Source organism: Ascoidea rubescens (genome assembly GCF_001661345.1).
Source record: "Ascoidea rubescens DSM 1968 unplaced genomic scaffold ASCRUscaffold_6, whole genome shotgun sequence".
Taxonomy (NCBI): domain Eukaryota; kingdom Fungi; phylum Ascomycota; class Saccharomycetes; order Ascoideales; family Ascoideaceae; genus Ascoidea; species Ascoidea rubescens.
Window position 1 is genome coordinate 670523 of NW_017962918.1, and position 18412 is coordinate 688934.

Consider the following 18412-nt stretch of genomic DNA (forward strand, 5'->3'; position numbering starts at 1 on the left):
GTTTGACAAGCTTAAAACTTCCAGAACTATTCAAAAATCAAATTAAAAAAATAGAAAATCTATTTGGTTTGATAAGTGAAAGCATTAAACTTGAAAGGAAATAAAATTAGTAGAATTGATAGTTACACCATTCTTGAAAGTTTAAGTTTTTTAAGATTATCCTGCAACGATTTTTAACAATTCAATTTTTTTAACACTTTGAACAATCTTCAAATTCCGAATCTAGATTTATGGGGAATCTCTATTAACAACCTTTACATTATCCCAAAGATGAGAAAATATTGATGATTTTCACTTTAAAGTCCAGTTTTGAAAGCTTGTTTAACTTAGGAACGGATATTTCAAAAAAAGACATAAAAAAGGAAATAATAATATAGATTGACCATATGTAGGCATATATAAAAATATATCAATTAAATATATTAGAATTTTTTCATTCTTCATATTACTTTGGTCAAAATTGTTGTAGCGAATCCATAGAAAGACGTATTTATACGGCAAAGAATTTAGGGTAATGGAGCCGAGTCTCCGACGAAGTTGTCGGACACTCACGGCATCTCAACAAAGAATAATAAATAAACAAAACGGTATGTAGCTTCTACTGCCGTTCCTTGAAAGCCATAAACGAGTGGCCGGTCCGTTTTATACACTGCTGTAAGATAAAAACAGACACCAAAGGAGGCATGTTCAATATCAGCCGAAGTGAAAAATTTTAAATTAATACCCGCTTTCGTAAAATTTCACTACTTTCCGTACCGTAAAAAGCGTGATTAACTAATTGCTAGAACATCTCTGGCACCATAGTAATGGTAGATTTTTATTTGAAATATACTTCGACGAATCAAAAGGTGAAGAACAATTCCTTCTCATCAGCAAACAATCTCTTCGAATTTGTACATTTTTTCGAGTTTCAAATTACCAGTTTTAAATCCATAATGATATCTATATGTTCAAGCTCCTTGAAATTTTCAGCTAATAATTCATCCAATTTATCAAAATGTTTTAAACTCTGCACTAGATATCACAATAAAATAAATGTATTTGATGGCAAAGCTCATCAATATAATGCAAAATTTTCGACTTCAAGCAAGGTCAATTCATCATCAGCCTTCAAGGCTGCCATTGCAGCAGGTGAGAAGCTAATTGAGCCAACTGTTAGATTGAATGATCCATTGTCAATTGTTTCACATGAAATGTCACATTTAGCTAAAAATATTGCAAGTTTAATTGGTTCAGGACATTCCACTTTGAATAAAGTTGCTGCGTATTATTTTGAGAGTGATGGTAAGAAGTTGCGTCCTTTGATTGTTTTATTGATTTCAAGATGCTTGAGTGTTATTGATGAGAGCGAAAGAACAAGATTGAATCCGGATTATATGGATAGTTATGATCAGCCCTCATACAAGGGTACAAATTCATCGATTTTAACAATCACAAAGGGGGATGTTAATACATCATTATCTCCATTAAATATTTTACATGGGATGAATCCAAAGTTGATTTTAGATCCATTATCTAAACCATTGAATCAATTGCCTAATATTGATCAATCAAGTAACTTGGGTATTTTGCCCAAGCAAAGAAGATTAGCAGAGATTATCGAATTAATTCACACAGCGTCTTTATTACATGATGATGTTATTGACTTTTCAGACTCGAGAAGAGGTAGACCCTCAGGCAATTATGCATTTTCAAATAAAATGGCAGTTTTAGCAGGTGATTTTCTCCTAGCTAGAGCCTCTGTTGCTTTAGCAAGAATACGTAATCCGGAAGTAATTGAATTAATTTCAACAGCAATTGCCAATTTGGTTGAAGGTGAATTCATGCAATTGAAGAATACTGTGCTAAATAAAAATGAAAATATGTTGGATAGTGGTAAATATTTACCTCCACAAAAATATGACAAAGTACCTGTAAAACTCCAAAATCATGGAGTTCAAATTCCAAATGAAAATTTAAATCTTGATCACAGAGATAATATCCTAGCAGCATTTGAATATTACTTACATAAATCATATCTCAAAACTGCCTCGTTAATGTCTAAATCTTGCAGAGCCTCTGCTGTGTTATCCGGTGTTAATGAAAAGTTGATCGATCATTGTTATGAATTTGGTAGAAACTTGGGATTATGTTTTCAAATTGTCGATGATGTCTTGGATTATACAATTGCTGCCGATCAATTGGGTAAACCTGCAGGTGCAGATTTGAAATTAGGATTAGCTACTGCTCCAGTATTGTATGCATGGCAAGAAGAACCAGCATTGGGCAAATTGATTGCAAGGAAATTTAATCAGCCAGGCGATATTGAAAGAGCTATTGAGTCGGTTATGAGACACAATGGAATTGAAAAGTCCAAACAACTAGCTGAAAAATATAGAAACCTTGCATTGGAGAATTTGAAAAAACTTCCAGAATCAGAAAGTCGATATGCTTTAGAATTCATCACCAATTCTGTTTTGACAAGAACCAAATAAACGAAAATAAGTATTATTAGTTTGTTTTTCTGGTAACATATAGCTCTGTCACTGACGCTTTCCTTGAATTGTGTCTGTTTGCATTTCTTGATTTTGCTCTTCATTTCATCTTTTTTGTACATATGTCTTTATAGATATGTTGTGTCTGCTTCCAGGAGAAACAGCACAGGCAGCTACAATCTTCCTCGCTGAAACTTCTCCCCTGAGCGATTCGAACCACGGCTGTCTGCAACAGGCCACGTGGTTTCTGTGCTGTCAAAGTTCCAACTTCACAAACTGAAAAGTCGTGAGATGGAAGAATTGTTCTGAAGAGCTGTTATATAGTCACAGAACTTCCATTTAATCACAGAACTCCCATAAGCTCAGCTGTAATTGCCATGGATCTGTACTCTCAATTGACCCAAGAATGGGCTGATGCTGCCAGTTATCAGGAATTGGTTCCTCTAGAAAGCCAGCCTATTTTGTCTATCATCGCGCTTTTGATCTCAGTGTTTTTTATAATCTTATGTGTATTTACGAATAAATTATCAAACAAATCAAATTTTTATTATATAATATACTCGGTCATTGCAAGTCTATCGTTTGGTTTTGGTGCTATTTATCTAGCTGATTCAGTTGGTGTCTATATTTGACTGGGCATACCTTTGATCTGCTCGGACATGACTTTTTTTCATCATCGATAAAAATAATAAATAACTATATCTTTAATAAATCATTTCTCTTTCAATTTAAAAATAACTGTTTGATTCAAAGGGCTTGGATAAAATCAATTTATAACCTGAAATAAATCCAACAATTCCTTTATGGTTTATTGACCCACAGTTAATTTCATAGCTGGGCAAATTCATTCTTAATTGTCTCATATGTTGGTTATTTTCCACTTTATTAAAGAGAAAATTATTGTTGCTGCTATTAATAGTATTTTTACCATTTTTACTCAGCAATGATAATGATAATGAAGCTGATTCGATTTCATTCTCTCTTAAATCATAAAATATACAGTTTTTTTTACCTAACTTGCCAATCAATAGTCTATTCTTGTCATTTGATAAACTTGAACTCACCAATTTGCTTGTAAAATTATCATAATCACTATCAAATTTATCAAATCCTCCCTTGTCTAAAAACCCTTCTAACCTACCGACTTTTATTGGTACATTAATATGCTCATTATACAATATGCTGAATATCTTATAAATTCCATTTTTAAACAACACCAAAATATTTTCTTCGTCATTGCTCTCATCACTATTTTCAAACACTTCTAATATTTCATTATTTTCATTTAAATTGAATGAATTATTAATAAATATTGTTTGATAATTTTTTTTAATTAACCGTTTCTTGTTTTGATTATTTTGATTGTTTGATTGTGATACGTTCAAATCAATATAATTCAAAATTCGAATTATATTTTTATCTTCCAAAACCAATATTGATCTATTATTCTTCATGAATTTAACTTTTATCCCATTGTTCGTTAACTTGAATATTCTTATTGGCTCTTTTATTGATATCTTATAATCATAGATTGAAACGAGTTTATCATCAGTTATAACTGATATTATTCCCTCATCGTTAATATCAAAGTTAATAATGTTTTTCTTATTGGTATCAATTCTTAAAAATTCTAAATTTTCATTTTCAAATGTACTATTTCCAACATCATTGAAGCTTTTCTCATTGTCATTACCATTGCCATTACCATTACCAATAATAGCATTATTCTTGAATGAAAAATAATTCGAATGATTAATCAATACTAATACCCCACTATTAAATGACCCAACTAAAACAAGTTTTGATGTAATTCGAATCAAATCAATTGACTTTATTGAATCTTCAAACAATTCATTATTTTTAAACAATTTAACTATTCGGATATTTTTTCGTTGAAAATCAGTTGATAGAGTATTTGAAAGATAGCTAAGATTATTTTCCTCCTTAACAGTATTTTTATTGCTAAATTCATTTATTGATGATAATATTACTAGGTTCTGATCAGATCCTAAGGCAATTATATCCTTGTACCAATCTATACAGTTGATGCTCTCTTTTAAATTAAACGAAATCGACAATGAATCCTCTTCTCCATTCTTGGTCGAGTACGAGTTATCAAACACCTCAGGAATATAAAGTTCTGAGCTATTGCAATGAACCAAGTTAATTGATTCACAAATATCTCTCTTTGATGACATTTTGCTTGAGGATTCCAAAATAAGTATTGTTTTATGATCAAATAAATTTCACTCTAATAGCGATCGTTGACGTTTTTATAGTCCCACTTCAAATTTGTAAAATTCTAAATTTCAGCTTTTCAGTTTTTCAAATCGGCATAAAAACTCAACTTAATAAAATCTTAAATAATTTGCAATTATATTCATATATCATCATATTTCTACTACTGACTATATTTATTCTACATATCTAAAACAAAAACCAAAAAGAAAGAAAACAGAAAAAAAAAACAACCCAAAAGACAAAAAAACAAAGATAAAAAAAATATTCAATCTGAACCCAAAAGTGGCTCAAGATCGGCTCAAGTACACCAAATAAAAGAAATCCAAAACCATTACCTAAAAAAAAACTTAAAAAACCATTGTCGCTATCATTATCATTAGCATTGTCATTATCATTGTCATTATCATTGTCATCATCATTATCATCATTATTATCATCATTATTATCATTATCACTATCATTATCATTATCATTGTTGTTGTCATTTACCACAATTCATTATACATCAAGTCACATTGCAATTTTGGTCATTGGCTTTTGTTTTTTTCTTTCATTCCAATTCAATGTATCACTTAATCTTTTAAACCATAATAACTTTGAAGTATTGTTCTTCACAAAACTTAAAGGGTATCTACTTGGAGTAATGGTAACAAAATCCCCATTTTTCAATTCAATTCGATTTTTCCCATCAAAGGAACACCAAACCGTACTTCTTGAGTTATATGGGACTCCAACTCTCAAAGTTATGGTTTCGGGGATAATTAATGGTCTGAGTGACAAAGTATGAGGACAAATTGGTGAAATTAAAACCCCTGGGATCTCTGGATGAACTAATGACCCTCCAGCAGATAGCGAATAAGCAGTAGATCCTGATGGTGTAGCAATGACACAGCCATCAGCTTCAATTGTTGTTAATGGTTCAAAATCACCATATAAATCTATTGAAGTCATAGTCGAATTTGGACCTCTATCAAATACAATATCATTGAAGATGATGTATGTTTCCAAGACTTTGTGAGTTTCATGAAAGTTATAAGAATCCTCAATATAATCTGTATTATTGCTATTCCTTGCAATTTCTTCAGACAAATCTCTGATGTTAGCGAGGGATATCATCGCTTGCTTTCCATTTGCTAATGTTTTGTCGTTTTTATTTGCGTTTTTATTTGCGTTTATATTTTCATTTTCATTTTCATTTTTGATTCTGCTTTGATCAGATCTCATGACGGTACATTGAAATCGTCTTCTAACAGAACAATGAAATCCATTCTTTATCATATTTCCTAGAATTTCTTGATGGTTTTCAAACTGATAATCTGTTAAAAATCCTAAAGAGCCTAGCCCAAAACTTAAGACTGGTGGCATGTAAGATTGAAACAATAAGCTGGCAAACAAAACAGTACCATCACCACCCATTGTAATAACTAAGTCAAACAAGTCTGGCTTGAAAGTAAATGATTCGGAATTCCAAAACTTTAGACCTGATTTAGACTTTAGTGTTTCCTTATATTCTAAAATCTCATTATATCCAAACTCCTTAATCATCTTTAGCTTATCTTGAATATAAATATTGATTCCGTATTCTTTAAGCAGTAGGAGATATTTGACTAAAGTTTTGGTGTCTAGAATTGGCTCGAGATCATAAATCTTTGTAATAATCAAGATATTTGATATCTTTGATTTTATGGTGATTTGGTTATTGAACTGAGGCACATAATAGTTATCAACTAATTTATTAGCAATTGTCATGATTCTTTGGAATTGATAAAAGGGTGGTAGGGAGGCTTCCTCTGAGCTGATTAGAAGCTGTCTGATCAATCATTATCTGAAGCTATTTATATATAAGACAGTAAAAATCAATAGAATCCCCGTTATTTGGTTGATTCTTGGTTGATTACTTGTTATCTCTTGAAAAAACTTATAGGGATAAGTTGCACTGGTTTAACAAAAATAAACCAGCCAAAACTTAATATAATAAAGGAATTTGACCCAACACAAACCATGGTAATAACTTATGCCAATTCCCTATGAGAATTTCAAAGAAACCATTGTCTTATTAATTGATAGCAGCAGAAAATAATCAAGAAAGAAACTTTTGGCATTTGATAAAGCTTAAGCAACATTATACATTACAAGATTTATCATATCCTCGCTCGTATGTCTGTTATTCCACTATTGGAGCTGAACAGAATGGCAATGAATCGGTTATTTCGCTTCACTTCCTCTTGTCTTCTTTGAGGAATCTTCTGTTTTGTGAAACAGCATTCCAATAATTTCTGGGGGAATAGAGAAATAGTGTCTATTTTCTATAAAAGCAAAGTCTCATATTTCAACACCTTCTCTCTCAAGTAAACCTAAATCCAGAATGCCTTTGGGATAAACGATAGGGAAATAAAAATGAATTTTATTTTTAATTGTTGTTGATCCAGCTTTTCTTGATCTGTTTATCGTTGTAACAGCCAGGGCTCTTCTGGATCTTAAATGTGCCCCCAACTATGCCCAGTATCCATCTGGATAATGCTTCATGGAGGAAAAAACTTGAGACATCAAATTCTAATCCAGCAAATAGAACGTTAGCGGAATTGCTGTGATAAACTTTCTCCAACCTTCGAGGTGCAATTCAAACTGTTGAACAGACTTGGGATTATATTTGTATTGATCTATTATAGTTGATTGCAGTAGTAAGTTAATACGAGGTGGTTTTTGAGATATGACTTCGAAGACCCTTAAGATCGGATATATTCCAGAGCACTTTTCTACTCCAATTTATTTTGCCAAAGCCAATGGTTATTTTGCAAAGAATAGTTTATCAGTTGAGCTAATTTCCTATCCATCTGGTTCAGGCCATCTTATTCAATCTCTCAAAGATGGATCGATTGATATCGCCATTGGACTAACAGAAGCCTTTATTCGTGGAATCTGTGACGGAGATAAAGAGTATTCTATAGTTGGCACATATGTTGATTCACCACTCTGTTGGTCAATTTCATCTGGGGTTGACAGAGATGATATTACTTCCCCAGATGACTTGAATGGCAAAAGAGTTTCTGTTTCGAGAATTGGATCTGGTTCCTATGTTATGTCCTTTGTATTAGCGTTACAGAGAAAGTTTTCCAAACCATATTTCGACTCATATCCAATCTGCCATAATTTTAAAAATTTAAGAGATTCAGTTAACTTGAAATTACCTGATAACAATTCAAAGGAATTAGGTAATAGTGATGCATTTATGTGGGAATATTTTACTACAAAGAAATACTATGATCTAAAAGAAATCAAGAAAATTGGTGAGATTTATACCCCATGGCCATCTTGGGTCATTGTATCGAGCAGTTCTCTTTTAAGAGAATCCAAAGAAGATGTCGATAAATTTTTGAGTTCGATCCAAGAAGGAATCTCATATTTTGTTAAAAATCAAGGAGGATCGGCTAATTATATCTACCAAAATTTAGATTATTCAGAAGAAGATGCGAAAAGTTGGTTAGATACAGTGGTTTTTAGCAACCAAGTCAGTAAGATTGATTGGCAAAAGATTGTTGAAAATACCAAGAAAGTTTTACAAGAAGCTGATGTTTTGCAGGAAAAAGATGAAAAGATAATTGATGAAAGGCTAAAAGAGTTTGTTTTAAGCGAGTAAATTTGAGAATTTGAAACAGTTTATTGTTTATCAATAAGTAATCTGCAAATAGTTATCTAATTTAAATGAAAGATAGTTTTCTTTTTTTTTTTTTTAATTTTACTTATTAGTTACTTGGGTTGGTGAGAAAAGGAAAATCAGTAGTTTATTAGCTTAGGTTAAAAATGTTAAAAAATCTATAAAAAAATCATTAATTCATTATTTGGATTCAAAATGTCTAATAGTTTCATCAATGGCTTTAGCAACGTATTCAACATTATTTTCGTTAAGACCAGCAACAGAAATTCTGCCAGAACCAACTAAGTAGATGGCATGTTTTTCAGCCAATCTTTCAACATGTTCTTTTTTTAAACCAGTAAATGAGAACATACCGATTTGATCAGTTATATGGTTCCAAGTACCTGGGGTGTTTAATTTTTCAAGGTTTTCTCTTAGAAGAGCTCTCATTTTGTTGATTCTACCAGACATGGTAACTAAATCCTTGTTCCATTGTTCGGATAATTCTGGGGAAGACAAGATTTGAGCAACAATTTTAGCACCATAGGCTGGTGGGTTTGACAATTCAGATCTTGTGATTTTTTTCAATTGAGAAGCAATAGCAGAGAGTAAAGGCTCATTAGTTTCAGGTAAGACAACATGAAGAGCACCAACTCTTTCACCGTACATACCAGTGTTCTTAGCAAAGGATTGACAGATGACAATTGGGGTATCCAATATTTCTACACCCTTTCTTAAAGCCCAGGCGTCTTTGGTTAAATCACCGGAGGCAAAGCCTTGGTAGGCAGTATCGAAGATAGCTAAGTGTTTCTTTGATTTGATGGTGTTAAGAATCTCGATCCATTGTTCAGGGGTTGGGTCTAAACCAGTTGGGTTGTGGGCACAAGAGTGCAATAAGAAAATAGAACCACTTGGAGCATTGTTGATATCTTCCAAGTAACCTTCAAAGTCTAAAGTCTTTGAAGCATCATTCCAGTATCTGTAAGTTTTAACATCAAAACCTTGACTGTCAAAAATCTGGATGTGATTAGCCCAAGTTGGTTTTGATACATAAAATTTAGATCTGTTTTCTGAGCTGATTGTGGTATCGGCGTTAACAGAAGAGATGTTTCCAGTGTAAAATTTGCTTAAAAAGACACCAGCAAGATGCAAGGCACCGGTTCCTGATAAAGTTTGAGAAGAAACAATTCTATTTTCTGAAAAGACAGAAGATTCTGCACCTAAAGCGACTTTAGAAGCAGCAACAGTTAAAGTCTTGAAACCATCGATGGCTAAATATTCGTGATTATAAGAAGGATCAGCCTTGACTAATTCTTCGGCGACTTTGACAGAAGGCAAGATCCATGGTTTACCTTCGTTGTCTCTGTAAGCACCCAAGACCAAATCGACCTTTGGAGATCTTTTATCAGCTTTTGAACGAGCAGAGATACCGAATAATGGGTCTGGTGGCAATTGTTTAATATTGGCGAAAGCTGGGGTAGAAATTGATCTCAAAAATAAGTTTGCAGATAAAAATGGATTGATTTTTCTCAAAGATGAGGATAAACCAGATCTAGTGGTTGTTCTTAAGTTTAAAGCTTGCATTATGGAAATAAATTATAAATTAGGACTAATTGAATTAAAAATGAATTGAAAAAATGAATTGAAAATCAGATATTGGAATGTTTCTTTGGAATATAAATTTGATCTGAAGCAAAAATTAATTTTAACTTTACTCGAGGAATTTGATTCTGGAGATAAAGAAAAAGAAAGAGAAATATAATTAAAATAGAAATAACGAAGAAAACCAATTAATATATAATGAAATTAAATTTAAATTCAAAAATGGATTGTAATTTCTTTTATTTTTTTTTTTAAGAATTTTTGTATAAGTGAAAAAACCGATTTACCTGTCTTAAATGGACTCGAAGTTTAAATCTGAATGGGCATATAATAAAATATATAATAAAAAATATAATAAAAATATAATTAAGTACTGATACTGAGGGGTTGTATTGCTTTACTCGAAAACAGTGAAAAAGAGGGCAAATTGTTTTGGTAGAAAAGACAGATAATTCTCCAACATAAAACACTTTCAATAATTATTTTTTTCAGTTTTTTTTCTATTTTTTTTTTGCTTTCGTTCTGTTGGTTGTTCGAAAAGCTCGCCATTTAACTTCAAGAGCCGAGCCGATTTTCTACATATCAAGGCCCAGGGCATGAAAACAATTTTGAAGAGAAAAGTGACTGGGACATGATTGCAGTGGAGTTCAAGTGCGTTTTCTGTTTCCAATTGAAAGTCATATAATGGATATGCTGCATGTTATCTAATTGAAATGGGAATAGAATTGGAAACTAGAGAAAATAACCACAGTTAGCGAGCTTTTAGTTGAGTGTTTTTGCTGAAGGGTTGTATTACCTTAGGATGATTCAGGAAAGCGGGTTGAGGAAGTTTGTCCGAGTTTGAAAACAATCAAAAAGGAAATGCGCGTCACGGATGGCCAGACGAACGCGGTAGTAGTGGATCGTACAGGAAGTGTGAGATAGTTTTCATAGAGACAGACCTGGAGGCAGAGGCCAGATTTCCAGAGGACTTGCAGCAGATTATCAACTAGTTATCAACTGGTTCCAAATAGATCTTTTTTTGTTTATATATCTAAGCAGACAGCCTTGTTTTTCTGGCGAAGGTGTGATCTGTTTTTGTTTTCGTCAGCAGTATTGGGGTATAGCGAACAGCAGATGATGGAGAGGAAGCAAATACCGAAATCAGGAAATAGAGCGGATGACCAATCCGTCGCTTTTATTGCACGGAAGTAGAGTGTTGGCGAACACAGGAGCGAACACAAACTCGGGTGCAGAAATCTGTTTTTCACCAGAAAAGCTGGAGTAGCTGATCCCTATAGAAGAGGTGTGGTTTTGCTTAGCGCGAGTGCAACGCAACAGAATTGACCCCACCTTGGTGGAAGTCTTTGAGTCTGGCCAATCACAGCGCATGCTAGAGCAGCTCTTCCCAAAACAGCCGCTTCTCAGGTATTTCTCAAAGACGACCATTTTCAGTGATATATTCAGCAGCAAGGGAATATATATAATGGTGGATTTGACGAGAACTGGGATGTGTGTGGTTGATGGTGGTTGATGTCTTTTTGATTGATTTCATCCAGATTTCATCCAGATTGTATTTATTGTTTTATTTAGTTTTTGTTCCAATTTCCCAGAGTTTATACTCTAACTTCAAATGAATAACTGAAATTGAGTATCAGTTGATTTTGATCAGCTTCAATTAAGTGTAATCAATTCAAATAGATAATTTAATTACTGATATTGAGGATTTTATAAATGGTTTGATTGAATTTTTTCTTGCTGAATTGAATATTGAAATCCTTATTTGAACCAACAAACCTGATTTATTTTTTCAATTAAATGAATATTCACATTTGAATATCTAAATACTTGTCGGCCCACAGGTTATTCAATTTCAATTTGAATTTTCTATTGTAAAGATATTACCAGTTCAATTGACGATCAACTGACAGGGCGATAATTGAATGATTAATTATTGTTTGACACAAATTGAGTTGATTCAATGATGGATATTTGTTGATTTTAGTCTTTAAAAATCCAGTATAATAGTACTTGGATGGCATACATTTTTCTGTGTTTGCATCCCTATTGATGGAAACTTAATATTTGAACTGTTGATATAAATATCAATGAATAAAAGAGAAAAAAAAGAGGAAAAAAGAGAAAAAAAATCATTTATTAAGATTATGGGCTATAAATCAGGATTCGTTACTCTTAGAAATTTACGGGAGTAATCTTTTTCATCACCAAAGGATTTTTTGGAACCAGCGTCAAGACTCATCATTAAGGCATCAGGATCTAGTCTTTGGTCGACAAGTGGCACTAGAGTCTCGCCATCACTTCTTGTGAATTTGTGAGAGTTTTTGTCCATTAGTATTGGAGTTGCAGTTACTTTTGTTATTGAACCGTTATCGTCAGAATCACCATTTTGATAGGGCGAGATGTTTTTGTCATTTTTGAATTTTCTTCTTAGGAGGAAAAAGACGATGAGGGCAATCAGAACTAGAAAGAATAGGCCAACGGAAACAAAGACGGCGGCTATTTTACCTGGAGAGTCCCAGAAAGAATTTGATTTAGTGTAGATGTTGCCATAGTTTGTAGTATCTTCATTGTCATTGTCATTGTCATTGTCATTGTCATTGTCATTAGAGTTATCATTAACGTCGGTAGAGTTGTCACTGGAGTCAGACGTTTCAGATAGGTCGTTATTAACGAAGGAATTGGTTGATGTGTCTAAATTGTCAGTAGCGGTTTGAGAAATTGTGTTTGTGTTTGTATTTGTAATTGAGTTTGAGTTTGAGTTTTGTAGTGTTATTATGGATGAGACTACAATGGTGACTGAAGATCCGTCTCGTATTGATATCGAGTATAAAACTGAGGTTAATGTTGATTGAGCCGAAGGAGAGGTGACCGATTGAGTATTTGAGTTGGTGTCTGAGTTGGCGTTTAAATCTGAATCTGAATCTGAATCTGAAGATGGAGTTACTAGTACTACTGAGGTTAGAATTATTGTATTTTCTTGAATGGTTGTTGAAGGTTCTATTGTTAATGTTGTTAGAACAGTTGATTTTTCAGTTGATTTTGAAGTTGTTGTTATTTTGACGGATACTGTTTGGGTTACCACGGCAGTTGTTTTTTGATCATTGTCGTCGTTACTATTATTATCTTCGTCATCATTATTGGAAGATTGAGTTGAATCCTGAGAGGTCTTTGTCGAAGATTCAGCATAATAAGTACCAGATGGAGAGGATATTTGGATGTAAGCGTAATAAGAGTCGCTAACACTACCACAACTATCATCTGGATAGCCGGGACAAGAATCGTTACACTCACTGGTTGAAACATCATCATCAGGATCAGGAGTTAGATTTGAGCACCAGCAGTTTTTATTTAGGAGAATAGCATAGGCATAGTTTAGATCTGAACAGTGGTTTTGACATAGACCATTGGATTGGTAGATTGATACTGAGACTTGGGATTGAGCCGAGTTTAAAGAGTTACATAAATCTATTGAGTAAGACAAGTTTATTAAAAAGGAGAAGAAAATTATTATTATTATTATTAGAGTGGACATTATATTAAATTAAATTAAATTAAATTAAATTAAATTAAATTAAGTTAAACTAGATTAGATTAGATTAATATGGAATAAATATGAGATGTGAGAATGAAATTGATGAGAAAAAGAAACCAAACAGAAAAAACCCAATTATGATATTATAAAATGATATTAAAGAGTGAGGTGAATGAGATAAAATCAGATAAAAAAAATTGAAATGAAATAAAATGAAATAAATATAAGAATGATATGATATGATATGATATAAATATGATATGGATGATTGAAATTAATATAGATAAATGGGAGATAAATTTAAGATCGAATGTATAATGTAAATTGTATATGTAAATTGTAAATTGTAAATTGTAAATTAGAAATTAGAAATGTGTTTTTTATTATTTTTTTTTTTGACTATGATATTGAAATCATTAGAAAATGTTGATGATATAATTAGTGTAATTATAACTATAATTAATGTGATAGTGGATATTTTGAGAAAGCGAGTGAATATAATACAAAAACAATAGGATAGTAAAAGTTATATATTTCTAGTTTCTAGTTTTTTCCAAATTATTCTTAATCTATTATTAAATAATTACTAAGTATTGAGAAATAAGGATTGAGTGCTGAGGATTGGATATAAGTTTTGAGCTTAAATATGGATAATAATGAAGAGATTCTGTGGAAGCAAAAATGGAAGAAACACAGTGATTGGATTGGAAATATTTAAGAGATGAAAGAGACTGATATTGGAGGAGCAAAAAGTATGGGAGTGAATGAAGGATGGAATTTTAAATTGAATATAAACCTGGGTGCAGAGCTGTTTATTGTCAGTGTTATTGGGTTAGAATTCTGAAACTTGAGAAAACAGGCCAAACAAGTAATTTTCTCTGGGAGAATTTGGTGTGTGTTTGGAGAGTTCGCCTGTGATTCGGAAGTAATTTGAGAGCAATTCAAAGGTAACTGCAAGATGGGATGGTGGGTGTGAAGGATAGAATGTAGCCGATGGGAGCGGAAGGTGGAATTGCTGTGTCTGAGTAAGAGAATTGTATTGGGCTGTGTTGAGCTCTGAAATGCTGCAGGAGAAGGAACAGCAATTTCAGGTGCTTCAAGCGCTCTCGTTCGGCCGCTCTTCGTCATCATCGTCGCCCCACCACCGTCGGCACTTCTAAGCCCAGACCTTGCGGAACGATCAATCACGCGCACTGCTATATATAGAACTGCGCTTTCCAGGCCCACCGTGCAACCCAAACAGCTTGCCGCGTCCGCGCACGGTGACGAAGGCCAAGGCTGACGCAACCCTGACTAAGCCATGTCGCGTGTGCTTACGTCAGGGTTTCGCTGACGTAAGCAGGGCTGTCTCCTTCTGAGTCTTTCTTTTGGGCTTGGCGTGGAGCGAACAGGTGCTGCTCTCGTCATATAAATATCCTTCCTATGTCTATCTCTTCTCTTCCTCACTTATTATTTCCAGAGGACCCTTATTTTTCCTTCTCTTCTGCGTATGTCTGTTTTGCCTGATCTCGATATCTCTAAGGTTAACCATCTAGACTATCTCTCCTACCGCTCTTCCTCTCTTCCCAAAGACGCCTCCAACTTGATCATTGAATCCACTGCTTCTGTTTCCTCCTCTGTTTCTTCTCCCTCTTCTCGCTCCTCTGCCATGTCTCTCTCCCCTACACTGATGGACAACTACGCTTTGTCCATCAACGACGCTGACAACAGCACCAGTAGAACCAGAAACAATACCAATAATAACGATCTTCCTGTCATCCTGCCCAAGATCTCAAACAACAAGAATGAGATCTTGAATTCAGATAACAAAATCGCCAATACCACCAATTTGAACATCTCCAGATCTTCCACCCTATCCAACTCATCCGACTCGTCATCTCCTGCTTCTCTATCTCCAAACAATTTGTCAATCTCAAACTCCCTTTCAAAATCAAAATCAGATTTGTCAAACATATCTTCCCCTTCTTCAGTCAGCTCAAATGACTTGTCTCAATCTGATAATAAAATCAATATCAATAAAAACAATAACAATAACAATAACAATAACAACAACAATAACAATATAAATAACAATAACAATAATACAAATACTCGTATCAATGCAAATACCAATTCAAATAATAATCATAACAACACTTCTAAAGGTAACATTAATGATGACTCTTCAAATCCTATTGATCCATTCTCAAATTTATCTGTCACTTATAATGAGCCTTCTTCATCTAACTCCAATTCTAACTCCAACCCAAACTCAGCTTCCATCTCTCCAAACCAAAAACTATCCTCTTCAACTTCAAATAATCTATCCTCTTACTCACCCTTTGACCTTTCCAACAATAACAACATCCCAAATAATAATAATAATAATAATAATAATAATAATAATAATAATAATAATAATAATAATAACAACAACAACAACAACAACAACAACTCTTCAAACTCTTCCTTCCCTTTAAGACCCTCCTATTACTCAAATTATAACTCAAACTACAACTACCGCTCGAATCCTTTATCAATGAACATGAACGCTCTAAACAACATTGCTGGCTTAAATTTAAACCAAAACCAGCATCAAAACCAATTCAACAATAACAACAACAACTTCCACTACAACCATAGATCATCCTATCCTCCTCCCCATCCTCACTCAAACACTCATTACAACGCTCATCAAATTCCTCCTCCTCCTCCTCCTCATCCCTCCCATCCTCAATCTCATCCACATCCCTCTCATTTAAACGCTTTTGCTTTACAACAATTACAACAAGTTCAAGCCCAACTTCAAATCCAACAACAGAATCAGCAACGGTCCGCTCTCACTCAACAACAATTACTTTCAAATCAAAATCAAAATCAAACCCAAACCCAAAGCTTGAGGTCAAAAAAATACATTAAAAAAATTAAAGATGATGAAATTAAAGGCCCATTGCCTTGCAAATGGGGCGACTGCAAACTAATATTCGATACTCCTGAACAGTTATATTCACATTTGTGTGATCTCCATGTTGGCAGAAAATGCAACAGAAACCTATCTCTTAACTGTAACTGGGAAAACTGTAAGGTCCAAACTGTTAAAAGAGACCATATAACCTCCCATCTAAGAGTTCACGTTCCTTTAAAACCTTACTCCTGTCAAGTTTGCACTAAAAGATTCAAAAGACCTCAGGATTTGAAAAAACATATCAAAACTCACGCCGATGATGCTGGAAATATCAACTCTCTAAATCAAAACCTAAACTTGAATTTAAATCTAAACCAAAATCCTTTATCCTCTCTATCAACCAACAACAACAACCCAATCACCACCTCAATCAACGGTCTAAATAATTTAACTAACTTGAACAATTTAAACAACCTAAGTAACTTGAATAACCTAAACTCCATCAACCCCTCAAATAACCTACTTAACTTCAATTTTATGAACCAAAATCAAAACTCTCACCATCCTTACTCATCCTTAAATTACCCCAACGATTATAATCCAAATAACTCTTATCACCCTTCTTATAACGACTTTAACTATCAATCAAATAATCAACCAAATAATTTCAATTCCATCAATACCAATAACAACAACAACAACACCAATACCAACAACAACAATAATAGTTATTATTCAAACTATGATGTCATCCTACCACCAAATGATGATTATCATTCCCCACTACATCCACAACCATTGGATTCCTCCTACATTTCCTCCTCAATTCCAAACAACTCTTCAAACTCTTTTGACACCGAAATTTTATCCAAAAAACGTAAAATTAACTCCCTAATATCGGATTTTTATGAAGATATTAAGCGCTCAAAAATTTTACCTCGCTATAATAACTCAATTGGCAACAAATTGGATTCATTGCAATCCTCTTTCAGGAATAATAACGACATCTCTTTACCGCCAATTAATAATAACTCAGTTAAACCTCAAGAGTTACTTGAAGCCGACAAATTTTTCAATCAATTGACAAACTCTTTGGATCATTATTCACCTAATAATCAATCTTCAAACTTTTCAAATCCCTCAAGTAACATTCCTAATCCTAATAGCCATAATAATAGCAATAACAACAACAATAATAATAACAATAATGCTAATAATTTCGGTAGCAATATTAATAGACCCCACTCACATTCAATATCTAATATTGTTAATGAGAACCACTCTAATGGTTCCATTAGTGGATCTTCTTTGTATCCAACAATGCCTGCTAATATTAATCATTATGGTTCTCCTCAAATTTCAGCCAGGTTTGATTTTGAAAGCAATAATGCTAGACGTTATAATATTGGTGTTAATCAAAAATCCAGTGAAATCGATTCAATCAACATGAGAACTAAAAAGGAACAGGAAAATCAAAATCAAAATGGAAATGAAAATGATGATAAGCTTTCTGAAATATTCTCCAGTTTGAATATTGGCCGTAAAGTTGAAAACAACGATAAAGAAACATTAGAAAGACACCGAAATATAATTAATTATATTCGTGTATTGATTAAAGAGGCGTTAAATGACCTTGATAATAATAAAAATAATAACAGCAATAATAAAGAAACTTTAAATAATACTCAACTTAAAGTCAGCCTGCCTAAAAAATTATATCCTTCTATAATGGCTCATTAATATTAATTTCAAAGCGTTTAAACTCAATTTTGAATGAATTGTTTTGGTTATTTCTTTTATTTTTTATTTATACTTTTTGACTTAGTGAAAATTTTACTCGCATTTACTATAATTGGTTTTTATACATTATTTTATATTTTTTGGTTCAAAATTTCAAATAATAATTTTCTGAATGTTTATTAATTTATACTTATTTATCTATTTATTTCTTTTTTTCGGTGTGTTTTTATAATTAATTTTGAATATTAAATAATAAATATTAAATATTATGTAAGTTGAAAATCTGTACTATAACTAAATTTATA

General features: G+C 32.9%; 9 protein-coding genes across 9 annotated transcripts; 4 read left to right on the top strand and 5 right to left on the bottom strand.

Moving 5' to 3' along the window:
• The first annotated feature begins 871 nt into the window (after window positions 1-871).
• COQ1 (trans-hexaprenyltranstransferase) lies at window positions 872-2669 on the top strand. Its single transcript, XM_020193245.1, has one exon. The coding sequence runs from the start codon at window positions 936-938 to the stop codon at window positions 2472-2474; it is 1539 nt and encodes a 512-aa protein (XP_020047455.1). The 5' UTR covers window positions 872-935; the 3' UTR covers window positions 2475-2669.
• Window positions 2670-2802: 133 nt separating this feature from the next.
• ASCRUDRAFT_146737 (OST5 family protein) lies at window positions 2803-3154 on the top strand. The gene has a single exon (XM_020189242.1). It carries the CDS (start codon window positions 2852-2854, stop codon window positions 3104-3106), a length of 255 nt encoding a protein of 84 aa, XP_020047456.1. The 5' UTR covers window positions 2803-2851; the 3' UTR covers window positions 3107-3154.
• Window positions 3004-4733, bottom strand: ASCRUDRAFT_75867 (uncharacterized protein). The gene has a single exon (XM_020193246.1). It carries the CDS (start codon window positions 4670-4672, stop codon window positions 3203-3205), a length of 1470 nt encoding a protein of 489 aa, XP_020047457.1. The 5' UTR covers window positions 4673-4733; the 3' UTR covers window positions 3004-3202.
• Window positions 4726-6464, bottom strand: ASCRUDRAFT_8097 (ATP-NAD kinase; the record flags this gene model as incomplete). The annotated part of the gene is made up of 3 exons (XM_020194554.1): window positions 4726-4776; window positions 5022-5169; window positions 5230-6464. The coding sequence occupies 3 exons, from the start codon at window positions 6462-6464 to the stop codon at window positions 4726-4728; spliced, it is 1434 nt and encodes a 477-aa protein (XP_020047458.1).
• A 480-nt stretch (window positions 6465-6944) lies between these two features.
• ASCRUDRAFT_146734 (substrate-binding domain-containing protein) lies at window positions 6945-8452 on the top strand. Its single transcript, XM_020189241.1, has one exon. It carries the CDS (start codon window positions 7426-7428, stop codon window positions 8350-8352), a length of 927 nt encoding a protein of 308 aa, XP_020047459.1. The 5' UTR covers window positions 6945-7425; the 3' UTR covers window positions 8353-8452.
• Window positions 8354-10133, bottom strand: ASCRUDRAFT_75869 (aspartate aminotransferase). The gene has a single exon (XM_020193247.1). The coding sequence runs from the start codon at window positions 9931-9933 to the stop codon at window positions 8551-8553; it is 1383 nt and encodes a 460-aa protein (XP_020047460.1). The 5' UTR covers window positions 9934-10133; the 3' UTR covers window positions 8354-8550.
• Window positions 10134-11094: 961 nt separating this feature from the next.
• Window positions 11095-11322, bottom strand: ASCRUDRAFT_80899 (uncharacterized protein; the record flags this gene model as incomplete). The annotated part of the gene is made up of 1 exon (XM_020194548.1): window positions 11095-11322. One exon carries the CDS (start codon window positions 11320-11322, stop codon window positions 11095-11097), a length of 228 nt encoding a protein of 75 aa, XP_020047461.1.
• A 1837-nt stretch (window positions 11323-13159) lies between these two features.
• ASCRUDRAFT_35093 (uncharacterized protein) lies at window positions 13160-13483 on the bottom strand (the record flags this gene model as incomplete). The annotated part of the gene is made up of 1 exon (XM_020190572.1): window positions 13160-13483. A coding segment is annotated over one exon (324 nt), but the record flags the coding sequence as incomplete, so codon positions are not given.
• A 1432-nt stretch (window positions 13484-14915) lies between these two features.
• ASCRUDRAFT_13524 (C2H2-type zinc finger protein) lies at window positions 14916-18320 on the top strand. The gene has a single exon (XM_020189087.1). It carries the CDS (start codon window positions 14973-14975, stop codon window positions 18105-18107), a length of 3135 nt encoding a protein of 1044 aa, XP_020047463.1. The 5' UTR covers window positions 14916-14972; the 3' UTR covers window positions 18108-18320.
• Window positions 18321-18412: the final 92 nt, after the last annotated feature.